This window comes from Sparus aurata, chromosome 1 (genome assembly GCF_900880675.1).
Source record: "Sparus aurata chromosome 1, fSpaAur1.1, whole genome shotgun sequence".
NCBI lineage: Eukaryota > Metazoa > Chordata > Actinopteri > Spariformes > Sparidae > Sparus > Sparus aurata.
In genome coordinates, this window is record NC_044187.1 from 39,857,336 (window position 1) to 39,871,000 (window position 13,665).

General features: G+C 42.9%; 1 protein-coding gene across 5 annotated transcripts in view; it reads right to left on the reverse strand.

Annotated features, from left to right (window-relative positions):
• Positions 1 to 4,732: 4,732 nt before the first annotated feature.
• The window catches only part of LOC115579487 (glycine receptor subunit beta-like), a 263,157-nt gene continuing 254,224 nt past the window's right edge, over positions 4,733 to 13,665 (reverse strand). For all 5 annotated transcript variants that reach the window (XM_030413081.1, XM_030413068.1, XM_030413073.1 and 2 more), the window contains one exon: positions 4,733 to 5,521. In XM_030413081.1, coding sequence (XP_030268941.1) covers positions 5,228 to 5,521 — 294 coding nt within the window. In that variant the 3' untranslated portion in view covers positions 4,733 to 5,227. The remainder of the gene's footprint in view (positions 5,522 to 13,665) is intronic.

The following is a 13,665-nucleotide window of genomic DNA, read 5'->3' on the forward strand; positions in this document are numbered from 1 at the left end:
GCATGTTTGAAAGAGAAATTGTGTGGTATTGCTATATATAGTAATAGTAATAGTAATTTTGAAGATAAATTAGACCTAAATGCAGGGCTACAAGAGGGAGACAGTGAGCAGTGGGGTACTGGTTGTGAAAATCACATTTTCTTTTGTTATTTTTGATCAAATCACTGACAGTAAAACAGAATGGTGGGAGGAAACTTGAATCTGGTGATGGTGATGCTATTTCAAATGGTATTACAGGAAATTCTATATAATTCATGTATGTCATGCATTTGTATTTTTCAGGTAATTTAATTTAAGAGAATTTTATATTTTGACCATTAAAGTTGCAGACTTGCAGACAATGAATCTAAATTCCATTGTATTCTTAGTGTTCAGTGCTTCCCCTACCAAGTAACTGTCATGTTGTTCTTTTCACACATATAGGAAATTATAGTCAAAAATATCATTAAAATGTACAGTTTTATGTAAACAGCATAACAAATTTTAAGGCCGGCTATACAGGAGCCCAGTAATATTTCTTTTCATGGGGCCCAAAATCCCTGGCAGCGCCCCTGTTGGTAACAGGCTGGAGGCTGGCACGGTGCGCGATGGGTGGCTTCTCAGTGAGAGAATAATTTATCCGTTTAATTGCGCCCCGAATGTAAACCAGCACAATGCCCATTTGGGCACGTGCATTCCAATATGTGCATTTGTTTTTCCCTGGTGAAAATAGAGTGGCAGAGCTATCTAACAAGCCCTTTATTGTCTCCTTGTGTTCAGTATTTGTGTCAATAAACACGTGCGTAAAGTTGGAAATGTCACACTGCAGTAGCCACGGCGCACTTCTGCAGTCATTAATATAAGTGTGATCAGTCTTTTCAATCTTTGTAATGAAGTTGTTTTGTCCTTCTGTTTGTTTCCCACTAAGTAGCACTTGATATTATTATTATTATTATTATTATTATTATTATTATTATTATTATTATCATATATTTCTTTTTTTTTTAAAAAGCAATAGTGATTCAATCAAGTGGTGCATGAACAAAGGAAACTAAACCTATTTCACATGTGACATCGGCGGTGGGCCAAAATCCTCCGCTTCACCTTCACATCGGACCATTTTTTAAAATTTATTTCAGAGCGCTGCTCCGACCCCACAGCGTTCACTGCCTCACACACACGCTCCCACTCACATTTCTTTTTTGGGTGTTTATCCCTGACGAGAGGCTACCAAATAATACAGATCTTCGCATCTCGACTTCATTTAATAAAGTTTCGAGCTCAGACTTGGTGAAGTTGCGCTTCTTCCCTTTACTCATGGTGTGAATCTGATGGTGCAGAGAGGGGAATCCCCGGTGCAGGCCCTATTTAAATGAATTTGCATATTTAAATGGGGGCGTGGACAGGGACAAAGGAAAAGTGCTTGGATCCATGCGTACGTACACTTTGTATCTGAATTTTTTTGTGCGTACGACAGTTCCTGGATTCTAGCATACGGCATGTTTCAGTAAGAAATCCACGTCTTAGTCTTAGTAAAGTCTTCGTACATGAGGCCCCAGGTCCTCTGAAATACTACCCATCATTCATTGTATTCAACATTATGTTAGCTTCCATATACTATACAATTCCATATGCCATATAAACACAAATAAAGTTGCTGACAGTACCAGACATGGTATTTTGGATGTTACTTCTTAATTCTTAAAGTCCGTGTAAAGTAGAAATACATTTTTGTTATGAGTTTGTCACACCACAGAAACATGTGTCATTAACCACTGAGCCAAATTTGAAAGATTAAAAAAATTGCCAAGTATATAAAATTAGGTCTCAAAATCATGGAAAAACAAGCACTTCTCTCTGCTGTGAAACGCTGGGGGCGTGTCAGTTAGAGGCACTGGAACCACGCCCATGCGCGGGAGGGGAGCCTCCTCCATGTACTGTACAAGGACGCAACCTATGGAAGCTAACAGCATCATCGGACAGACCCAGCCGGACCTGTTTGAGCCATCAGAGCCAGAAATTGACTCTGAGTCAGACACTGATGGTGCTCAGCCTCGTTCCTTGCAGTCCATGTTTTACATTACACACAAATGTAAAACCCCAGTCTACATATAATTCCATGTCATAGCTATATTGGTGCACATAAAATATTACCTGAAGATTATAATTGTGCTGTCAGATGGACTCCGCTCAGGGAATGAGGCCAAATCATGTCATGATTAAATGCAATAACATTTGCTAACATTACATGGGCATGATAGGATGCACAATGTAAAATCACTTTCAGGATTTGCACCTTCAGCAAAATGCATTTAAGTCTCGTTCAGGAGGGCTGGCGGTCGCGGTGATTTATTTTCGTCACAAACACTCGGTGAGTTAAAGTCTTTGCCGGTGACGCTGTTTTCTGAGCAGAAATGTGACGAAGAGTCGGGAGGACAGGTGGAGGACGGACAGGAGGACAGATGCTTCTCCACATACAGCTGTGGTATTTGTTTTCCTCATATAAGTTGCCAAAGACAGTTACAGTTACTACGTTACTTTTGTTCGGTCATGTAATGTTGCTTTGTGGGACATTTCTCTGTACTTAGTTGAGTGAACCGACACGCCCTCGCTCCGCGCCTCCGGATTATCCGTTCACACTGAGACGGCTCACCAATAATGCGGCCCATATACTTCCGCTACATACCGCCGGTGGGACCCGCTGTCAGCGGGACGGAGAGGGTCGGCTGCGGTGGCCACATTATGCCCAGTGACCAGCGTCAACGGACTCTGCAGAAATCCAGACATTACCTGTACTGGTCATAGTTGCTGAAACTATCAGGGGTAAAGTGGACACTGCAGAGAGGGGTGTTGGTGGTGATGTTTAACTCCCCACAGTAACGTTAGCTCCTCTTGACAAAATCGATCCACCGTTTCCTTACTGTCCTCCTTAGGAAACTTAAATAAGCTAACAGCGCCGTCACCCTGCACACTGTGGTATCTAGGAAAGATGCACAAGCGATGTGGAGGAGACATGACTGGTTAGCTGACTGGTTGGCTGGTTAGCTAGCTGCAAACTATTGTAAGCAATGCTATCCAGGACTGGAGAGCGAGTGGGAAAACCTGAAGCTGAGTGCTGAAGGTATTTATACCACTTCCGCAGCAGGGCCGGGTTTATGCAAATCATATGGCCGCGTTACGTAACGCGGCCATGATTTGCATGATTTCTGACCCGCCCATTAAATCCTAAACACAGAAATGTTAAAAAACAGTTTGTGAGCCTAGCTCCAAAATTAAATTCTAAATGGTCGAATGGCTTTTACATGTTTTAAGTAAACACATTTATGACCTCTTTAATGTGTTTAATAGAAAATGGCTGATTTTGCTTTACACGGACTTTAAAACAGTTACAATATAGACCACGTCACTGTTGATAAAACTTCTAATCTTCTGGTGTCCTGCTGGCATCTGATTTAATAGCCATATCAACTCCACACTTTTTAATCAACTTAGCAGCAGTGAATGGCCTCTCATCTTTCACAAGGGTCCACGAAACGTGCAATGATACAGCTGTTGCGCTCCCTTGTGCTGATTGTATATCGATAACTGGTGATCTTTCACTTGGATGACAGGCGTCCTTATTTCTTCTGTTACTCATGGTGTGACAAATCCACGCAACCACAGTGGTAGTGGCATCAGTTTGTCTTCTATTAGATTAACTGAGTTCAGTGCACTATGCTGTGTTGGTAGTCTCACTGGTCGTATTGCTACTACTATGACCACTAATACTATAGCTTTTACCAAAAGTGAATGCTTTTATTACTACTACCACCACAAATATTACTTCTACTAATGCTTCTATTACTATTATAGATGTTACTTCTAATTTCCATCATACGATTTGTGTACAATTTGTGCTGTTTTAAGTTTAAACTTTCTCTCTGACATGGTCTCTCTTTCTCTGCTTCTCTGTCTTTCTCTCGCACACACACACACACACACAGTTTGCCTTCAATCAACTCCGCCTTGTCTCTCTGCTTCCCTTCTTTCACCTATTCTCTTGTCATCCACTTGGTCATCTTTTCCGCCTCATCATCCTCATCTCCCAGATTCTTCCACTTATTCTTCCCATTCCTTCTTCTCTGTACATTCTTAATCCTCTGAATTTGAAACACTTTCAAGTTCTACCACATCTGTACACCTAAAAAAAAGTTCAAATTTTAAGAATTTTAGTTTTTTCAAACAATTCATGGTTTTCTATTTTTTAAACTTTTAAAGTTCGATGCTGTTTTCAACATTTACTATAAAGCTAATCTAAGAAATTCTTTTAAAAGATATTCAGATGTAAAACATGCTCTTAATGGACACCTAGCTACTACACCTTTTTGTACCTTTTATGCTCTTATATTCTTATATATAATGCTTTTTGAACTTGTTCTTTTCTTCATTACAGTATTGGGCATTTTCAAGTACCTCATTTGAACTTCCAGCTTATAAATACTAAACTTTTTCAACCAATGATTTACAAAGAAAGTAAACGCAGAATACACTGCAAGTGATGGTAGCAGTTGCAGATATGCCACACATTTTTCATTTTCCTTTTGACAACAAAGCATTTTCTCAGATTTAACAGAATTGCATATATTTAATACTATATTCCTTCTTATTCATAAAAATGAGAATATGCCATTATAAAATTACAACTGTAATGCAAATACAATTTCTCAAATAAAACTATTTATATGAAAGACAGAATGATGAAATGTCACACAAATTATGTTTATAATGATTTATTGAATTGATTTACAATTGATTTATTCTGTGTATGGTCTTATATGTATTTGTAATGTCTTATTCAGTTGTTATAGGTCATTCTACACATGTAACATGAGGTGTTACCTGTGATATTATTTGAAAGCATTGATGTCTAATGCACAGCATAGGGGCATTGGGGCAAACACATAAAGGTTTAATTTACATTAAGCACAATGTCCTGTATCTGACAGAAACATACATGCAGTGCCTACATAGAATTAAAGGGAATTTAAGTCAACAACCTCTAGGTTTTGTTGTTTTGGAGATATACACTTACTCCCAGGGACCCCAGCAGTCTCTACAGCTCTGTAAATATGGCTCTAAAATGTTAGAAATATGTTTTTTACCATGATACTGTATATTTCAGTACATCAATTTGCCATGTTATGCAATATCATTATGGTGGCAAATGACAGGATACAAACAACTTTATAGTCACCCATGTCTTTAGCTTTTAGAGATAGACAGACCAGTAGACAACATTAAAGAATAGGAAGGAGAACGGGAACAGGGCTCTTGCATAGAGGTCAACGCGTTTGGCAGCAGCAGGTATGACAGGTTTCGGAGGTGGGGGTTTCTTGTTGGCTTTGTTCTGGGACTTCAGGGCCCCTGTCACTTCAACTGGTTTACCATAGCAGTCAAAGTTGGATAGTTCAAAGTCTCGAGGTAAAGATCCCACGATGCTGAAATCATTGGAGCGAAGGTCTGACTTGGAGGTGCAAACTTTTTTACAACGGGTTTCTGCCACCTGTTAAAAGACAGAGACACTGAATAAAGTACACTGCTCAAACACATTAAGCAAACAATTTAATCACACACCAGATCTTGATTAACAAATTATTCAAATAGAAAATCTTTACTGATGTACATTGAATAATTTTTATAAAGTGATGTAGCAACGGTTAATGGAAACCATGTCTGACCCACTGCGACTCCCATGCTCTTAGGACTGTGCTGGGAGACATAATAAACCTTCTGGAGACATATGAATGTGCCATCCTGGAAGAGCTAGACAAACTGTGCGGCCTGATTGGGTTAGGATTAGAGGGGAAGAGTCGAGCCATCCACAGTACAACTGAAGCAGTAGAGAGGGGTTCAAGCTGGCTGTGGCTTAAAAAAGGAAAGCTGTTGGGCCTTATGCCACATGGCTCAAACAAAGAGGGGGACAGAGTATATATAGTACATATATATAGTATAGTATATGATTCAGTTGAATCCAAATCATCACCTCGGAATTCGTGTTCTCGCATGACTTCACCAAGTCCCGTCCGGCGTTTCCTGTAGTCTCTCTAACAAGATTTCTTAAGTCCCACCCACTAATTTGTAGTCCGGAAAATGTGACTTCCCAAGCCATGCAATCTTTTGTAGTCTCCCTGCTCCCACACACACACACGCAAACACACACGCGCGCACACACACACACACACACATATTTCCACCCACTTATGTTTGGCTTTCTTATATTTTTGTGTTGCTAGTTCTAGAGAATAACTGTTGTTTATTGAAGTTGGTGGTTAATGATTTGGAGAAAGCTTTAATAAACGCTATTGATTTTAACTGAGCAGTATCTGTGATCATTTTGCACAATCCCATTTCATAATGACAGCTGGCTGAGATGGTCAGTGCTCGGATTTAAGCTTTCCCTTGTATCTACTTATTTATATTGTCATAATATTGACAATTTGACTAATTTCAGGCTTTTATATTTGACACATAATTTCATTATTAATTCATAATAATATTTGAATTAATAATCAATATTGATTCCCAACAAAGTCATAGATTCATAAGTAGCTAGCCACCTGGACACACTGAGGCCTGATCTGCCCTGGCTGGATCACCTGGAGGAAGGCATATGATGTTGAAGAACCAAGATTTGATTAAGGTTTGCTGTATTATACTGTACGTAGGCCAATTATCTGCAAACATGACTTAAGTCAGAAATAAGGTTTGATATAGATGTTTTAATGGTAAATGGTTATAGACTTTTATGAAGGATTATTATTAAAGGCTCTTATTAATTATGAATTATTTCACCCACCCACACTCCATCCCTTATTAATGAGAATAACAGTTCTTTTGACCTGGCCTGGTGAATCAGCTGTTCTGAGATCACATCAATCACACAGAGAGACACTGCAACTCTCCTCATCCTCCAGTTAAATAGAGCATTTTGCTCATATGCAGTCAAACAGAGTTGTTGTTATTATCTTTATTGATCACTGGTCACTATCAAAGTCAAACTCTATGTAAAAAGATAGGACTGTCAATAGTTGTGTAGCTTCTATCCATGGTACCTCGAGCTGATCAATGAGAAATCATGCTACCTGCAGAGGGAGGAGAACTGATTATTTCCTGCGTAGCCCGCATTTTAAAGTCCTCCTTACTCTACACATACTTATCAAAGTACTTAATCAACTTAAACAAATAGTGTACATGACGCACCACAACAGCATTAACTTTTATAAAGTAAACTTTTTCATGTCCTCACAATATAAATTATCACGTCCATCCATCCATCTTCTTCAGCGTTATCCGGGGCCAGGTCGCGGGGGCAGCTGCCTGAGCAGGGACACCCAGACTTCCCTCTCCCTGAACTTCCTCCAGCTCTTTCGGGAGGATCCCAAGGCGTTCCCAGGCCAGCTGAGCGACATAGTCACTCCAGCGTGTCCTGGGTCTTCCTCGGGGTCTCCTCCCTGCGGGACATGCCAGGAACACTTCCTGAAGGAGGCATCCTGAGGGCATCCGAAATAGATGCCTGAGCCACCTCAGTTGGCTCCTCTCGATGTGGGGAAGCAACGGCTCTACTCCGAGCTCCTCCCGGGTGACAGAGCTCCTCACCCCATCTCTAAGGGAGCGCCCCACCACCCTGCGGAGAAAACTCATTTTGGCCGCTTGTATCCGGGATCTTATTCTTCCGGTCATGACCCAAAGTTCATGGCCATAGGTGATGGTAGGAACGTAGACTGACCAGTAAATTGAGAGCTTTAGGCTCAGCTCTCTCTTCACCACGACAGACTGATACAATGACCGCTTTACTGCATTACTTACTTGAGGCAGGAACTCTCCCCCAACCTGGAGGGAGCAGGCCACCTTTTTCGGTCAAGAACCATGGCCTCGGACATGGAGGTGCTGATTCTCATCCCAGCCGCTTCACACTCGGCTGCAAATCGCCCCAGGACATGCTGGAGGTCCTGGCTCGAAAGAGACAACAAGACAACATCATCTACAAAAAGCAGAGATGAAATCCAGTGGCTCCCGAACCAGACCCCCTCCGGCCCCTGGCTGTGCCTAGAAATTCTGTCCACAAAAATAATGAACAGAACCGGTGACAAAGGGCAGCCTTGCCAGAGTCCAACATGCACTGGGAATAGGTCTGACTTACTGCCGGCAATGCAAACCAAGCTCCTGCTCTGTTCATACAGGGACCGTACAGCCCTTAGCAGAGGGACATGGTCGAATGCTTTCTCCAAGCGAGCACCCTGCGGAGAGTATAGAACTGGTCCAGTGTTCCGCGGCCAGGACGAAAACCGCATTGTTCCTCCTGAATCCGAGGTTCGACGATCGGCCGAATTCTCCTCTCCAGTACCCTGGAATAGACTTTCCTAGGGAGGCTGAGGAGTGTGATCCCCGATAGTTGGAACACACCCTCCGGTCACCAAACTTTTCCCAGACCTGAGTTTTTGCTTCCGCGACTGCCCGTGCTGATGCCCACTCTGCCTGCCGGTACCCGTTAGCTGCGTCAGGAGTCCCCCGAGCCAACCAGGCTCGATGGGACTCCTTCTTCAGCTTGACAGCATCCCTTACTTCCGGAGTCCACCATCGTGTTCGGGGATAGCCGCCACGACAGGCACCGGAGACCTTACGACCACAGCTCCAGACAGCCGCGTCAACAGTGGAAGTGGAGAACATGGTCCATTCGGACTCAATGTACCCAGCCTCCCTCGGGATCTGGTCAAAGCTCTCCTGGAGGTGGGAGTTAACGACCTCCCTGACAGAGGGTTCTACCAGACGTTCCCAGCAGATCCTCACAATGCGTTTGGGTCTGCAAAGTCTGTGCAGCTTCCTCCCCCGTCAGCGGATCCAGCTCACCACCAGGTTGTGATCAGTTGACAGCTGTAGTGGAAATTCTCCTTTGTGAGGTAGAGAGTTGCTAAGTCTCCGAAGAACTTCAGACTTCGGCTTATGAATCAAATCTCATTTAATAATACGCAGTGCGGAGCAGAAGGCAAAAGCATTCTCTCTCGAACTCTGAATTGTTACCCATTAAGTACGAAACAGAGAGGAGGTTACCTTCATTTACAACAGTCATAAAACATTTTCTTTACATAGTAATGACTCTTTGATATTTGGGTGTATCCTGTCTTCCCAGGACAGTGACACTTTGATGTAACAGATGGGACAGCAAATGTCATCTTATCTAAACTTGTGCCCCCACCTGTGGCTCTTGTGACACCTCAAACAATGTGACAATCTCTCTTCCTTCTCCTGTCCTTTACAAATACATTTGATCACTAACAGGAAGACTGTGTAATTTCTCAGAACAGCTCAGCCCCTCTCTTGACCTGAGTGTCCAAGACATACAGCCGGAGGTCAGATGAAACGACTACAAAGTCGATCATTGACCTCCGCCCTAGGGCATCCTGGGGCCACGTGCACATATGGACGCCCTTATGCTTGAACATGGTGTTTGTTATGGACAAACTGTGACTAGCACAGAAGTCCAGTAACAAAACACCAATCGGGTGCAGATTGGGGAGGCCATTCCTCCCTATCACGCCCCTCCAGGTAACACTGTCGCTGCCCACATGAGCGTTGAAGTCCCCCAGTAGAACGACGGGGTCCCCGGTTGGAGCACTCTCCAGTACCCCTCCCAGGGACTCCAAGAAGGCCGGGTACTCTGCACTGCTGTTCAGCCCATAAGCTGAGACAACAGTGAGAGACCTATCCCTGACCCAAAGGTGCAGGGAGGCGACCCTCTTGTTCACTGGGGGGAACTCCAACCCTGGGGAGCTATAAGCAAACCCACACTGGCTTGTCGCCTTTCACCGCAGGCAACTCCAGAGTAGAAGAGAGTCCAGCCTCTCTCGAGGAGTTGGGTTCCAGAGCCCAGACTATGCGTGGAGGTGAGCCCGACTATCTCTAGCCGGTACCTCTCAACCTCCCGCACTAGCTCAGGCTCTTTCCCCCCCAGCGAGGTGACATTCTTGTCTTGTCAGACACAAAACAGGATGAGAGAGGGGGAGAGAGACACGCAGCAAAGGGCCAAAGGCTGCTGCAGCGAGGACAAAGACTGTACATGGGACGCCCGTCTACCAACCAAGCTCAACAGTGCCCCAAATTATCACGTTCTTACAATATAATTAATCACCTTATAACATGAAACTTTTCACATTCTTACAATATGTAAACAGGTTTTAACGTAAAACTTCCATAAATATAATAATATAATATATTGTTATTAATATAATATAACTGCTTTGTACGAGTGTCCGACCGATAGGGATTTTTTGGCCCGATAACGATAGCCGATATTAGAGGGGTGCAATCACCGATAGCCGATATGCAACCGATATAATGAGTTTTTGAGCTGGAATGAAAACAGGCCTTGGATTGTGCATAGATTTGGCACCGATATGATTATGCAATAGTACAGTCACAGTGACAGTAGTACAGACAGATGCTTTCTTAAACCAATGTCTTTATTCAAGACTTATAACATTTAACAGACTTTTTTTAATGACATTTAACATTTGAACTTGTTCAGTCAATTTGTAAATAGAGAACCATTCATTTTACTGTGTTAATTCATATTTGCATGCAAAACAGACGGCACAGCAATCTCAGCTGCCTACAGCTGCTGCTGTTATTGTTTATAACAAAGACGAAAACAGCGCTTGATTGCTGAAAGGCAAAGCCTGTGTGGCGCTGGCAGCGGCCACAAATAAGAGACACCAGCGTTGATGAGGAAGTGATGCGGCACACTCGTAGCCTTGATGTTAAATATGCCTGACGTTACTTAATTTATTGTGTTATCGAACAGACATGGCCAACGTTTCAACCTGGAGGTCTTCATCAGGGCAAAAGAACAAAGCATAGTGACAGAGTTTAAATAGATGCGGGTGGCGAGTTGATGCGGTGGTTGTGTCCACACACCCCGGTTGGTTAATGTGACTAAAGGGGACATTTCGGCGCAGGAGGGAGCGGAGCGTGGATGCGATCTCCTTCAACAATGCACGGAAAAGGGGAATGATAGGAAAGGTCTTTCTCCATAAACCCTCCATAAACCAACCCAGCTGTGGACACACGCAATCAAACCAAGCCAAAATGACAACGATAAAATGAAAGTGATCCTGCGTTGTGTCAGGGAGACTAGTGCTTTCTTGGTTCAATCCTTTTAGCATTGTATTTGTATTTAACTGTACCCTTCGGTGCTTTTTTGCAAACTTTTAATAACTTTTCAATCAATCAAAAGTTACTATAGCAAGCGTTTAGCTAGGAGCGTTCCACGTTGTCTCACAAACATGGGGAAATTAACACAGGACAATCCAGTCCACAATTATACAGCAATGGCATGTCATGTGTTGGGCTGTTTTTACTGTTTTGCTGCTCTAACAGTCCGCTGGTTGATCGGCTGACTGGTCAGGTGGTCGGGAGGTTTCGTGGTGTAGAGTGGGGGAGGGACTTCACTGAAATGTGAGCTGAGCCAAAGTCTCTGGCTGAGCTCGGCACGCCCCACTAGACAAAATAAATCAGTACACCAGCGCGTGCTTTTGTCATTGTCACACTTTTTTTTCTACCGGCGCAACATTTCACCGATACGATAGAACCCCCGATACAAATTTGGCCGTTCTATCGGGCCCCGATATATCGGTGGCCGATAATCGGTCGGTCACTACTTTGTACTTACTCCTTTTTTCAACAGGCATGTTGGTTTATATACACTGAGGGGCAGTAACGCGTTATAAGTAACGTGTTACTGTAATCCGATTCAAGTTACGAGTAAAGTAAGGGGTTACAATTGCAAATTGCATAGTAATTAGATTACTGTTACTTTCCCGCAAGCAGGCTGCGTTACTGCGTTACTGATTTTGTTTTGTGAGACTGTCTCGTGAGTGACAATAACGTTTGAGCGGCACAACGTCAGTGGTAAACACTGACACATGTAGTGATCAATAAGAGACAACATGGAGCGCAGGAGAGAGCAGGACCATTGAGCGTTTTATGCTTGGGAATACCGACATTACTTTGAGTTTGACTCAGTAAAGGGGGACAAAAACATCAGCGTCTGCTGTACACTCTGCATGGGAAGAAACATTTTTATCTACAGTGAAAAATTCCACCTCAAATCTGAGCAAGCACCTAGCAAGCTGGCACAGGAATGTCAAACTCACTGAAAAAACCCCGGATCCCCCCACTGACATGACCGCTGCGTCTACCACACCAATTACACGGGGCGAACCTCCGAGGGCCCCTCTCCTGCTAAACAGCTGAAAATAGACTTAAGAGCGACAGGACCACTGAACTGAAGAAGTTCATCACTGTCTAAATTGTCGAGGACATGTTGTCCATTTCCACTGTAGACTCTGAATCGTTCAGATGCATCATAGAAAAAAAAAAAACGCCCCAAAGCATTGTCAAGCTGCCGCAGAGAAAGTCATTTGTAGGATACCTTGAGAGAGAATAAGACATAATGGACGCTAATTTGAAGGCTGCACTCGGAGATGTAGACTTTGTTTCCACCACTGCTGACATCTGGACGGTGAATAATAAAAGTTTTATGGGTTTAACAGTTCACTGGATTAATTCCACTTTACAGAGCAACAAGGCTGCCCTAGCAGAGAATTAGAGGCAGGCACACCTATGATGTTATTGGAGCAGAGATTGAAGAAATCCAATCATCATATGGACTGCATGGCAAAGTTGTTGCCAATGTAACTGATGATGCATCTAATTTTGCCAATGCATTCAGAGTATGTCAGCCCTGTAATTTGGAGTCTGATTCTGAAAATGAAGAAGAAGGTGATGATGAGGAACTGACTTAACAGATGTCATAGAAGCTCTTTCAACCGCATCTGGTGATGGACAGTTTAGCCTCCCTCCACACTACAGGTGTGCATCACACACAATTAACCTGATTTCAACAAGCAATGTTGACAAACATCTAAATTCCTGTGCAGACACCAAGGCTGCATATTACTGCATATATTTTGCGTAGTATTGCAAAATGCTCTGCTCTTTGGACTAAAGCAAGTCAATCAACATTAGCCTCTGAACAGGTGGAGGAAGTAAGCCACAGGAAGCTAATGGTATCCACATCCATAAAGTAGAATTCACCGTATGAGGCCATTTCCAGAATCATCACAATTCCAATGAATGAACTGATCCCCTGTGTGTAAAACTGGGAAACCAAGTGCCTTAATGAAAGAGGGTACCTATTCTTCAAGAGAACTGCACCATGATGAAGCCCCTGTCCGTAGCACTGGACATCTTACAAGGGGATGAGTGCACCTGTACAATCATTAAAATTATAGAATATAATAAAAGATCAAATATTCATCCCCTGTTCAATATCAGGGATACTGATCATCATGTATCATGAATATTAATCTTAACATCAACAGAAGATACAAATAAAGAGGTCAAAACCGCCCCAACCAAAATTAGGCTAAATCTCATACAGTATTGATATCACATGAGATGGTTTAGGTCAGTGCAGCCCACAAACATAGTGACATAGTCAAAATAGCGATTTATATAGTGAAATAAATATATTCATACTTATATCATATTGTATTTTACAGGCCATCAAGATTCGTTTTGATGCTGTACTGGATAGCCAAGAAGGACTTCTTGCAGCGGCCACTTGTCCCAAGTTCAAACTTCGATGGC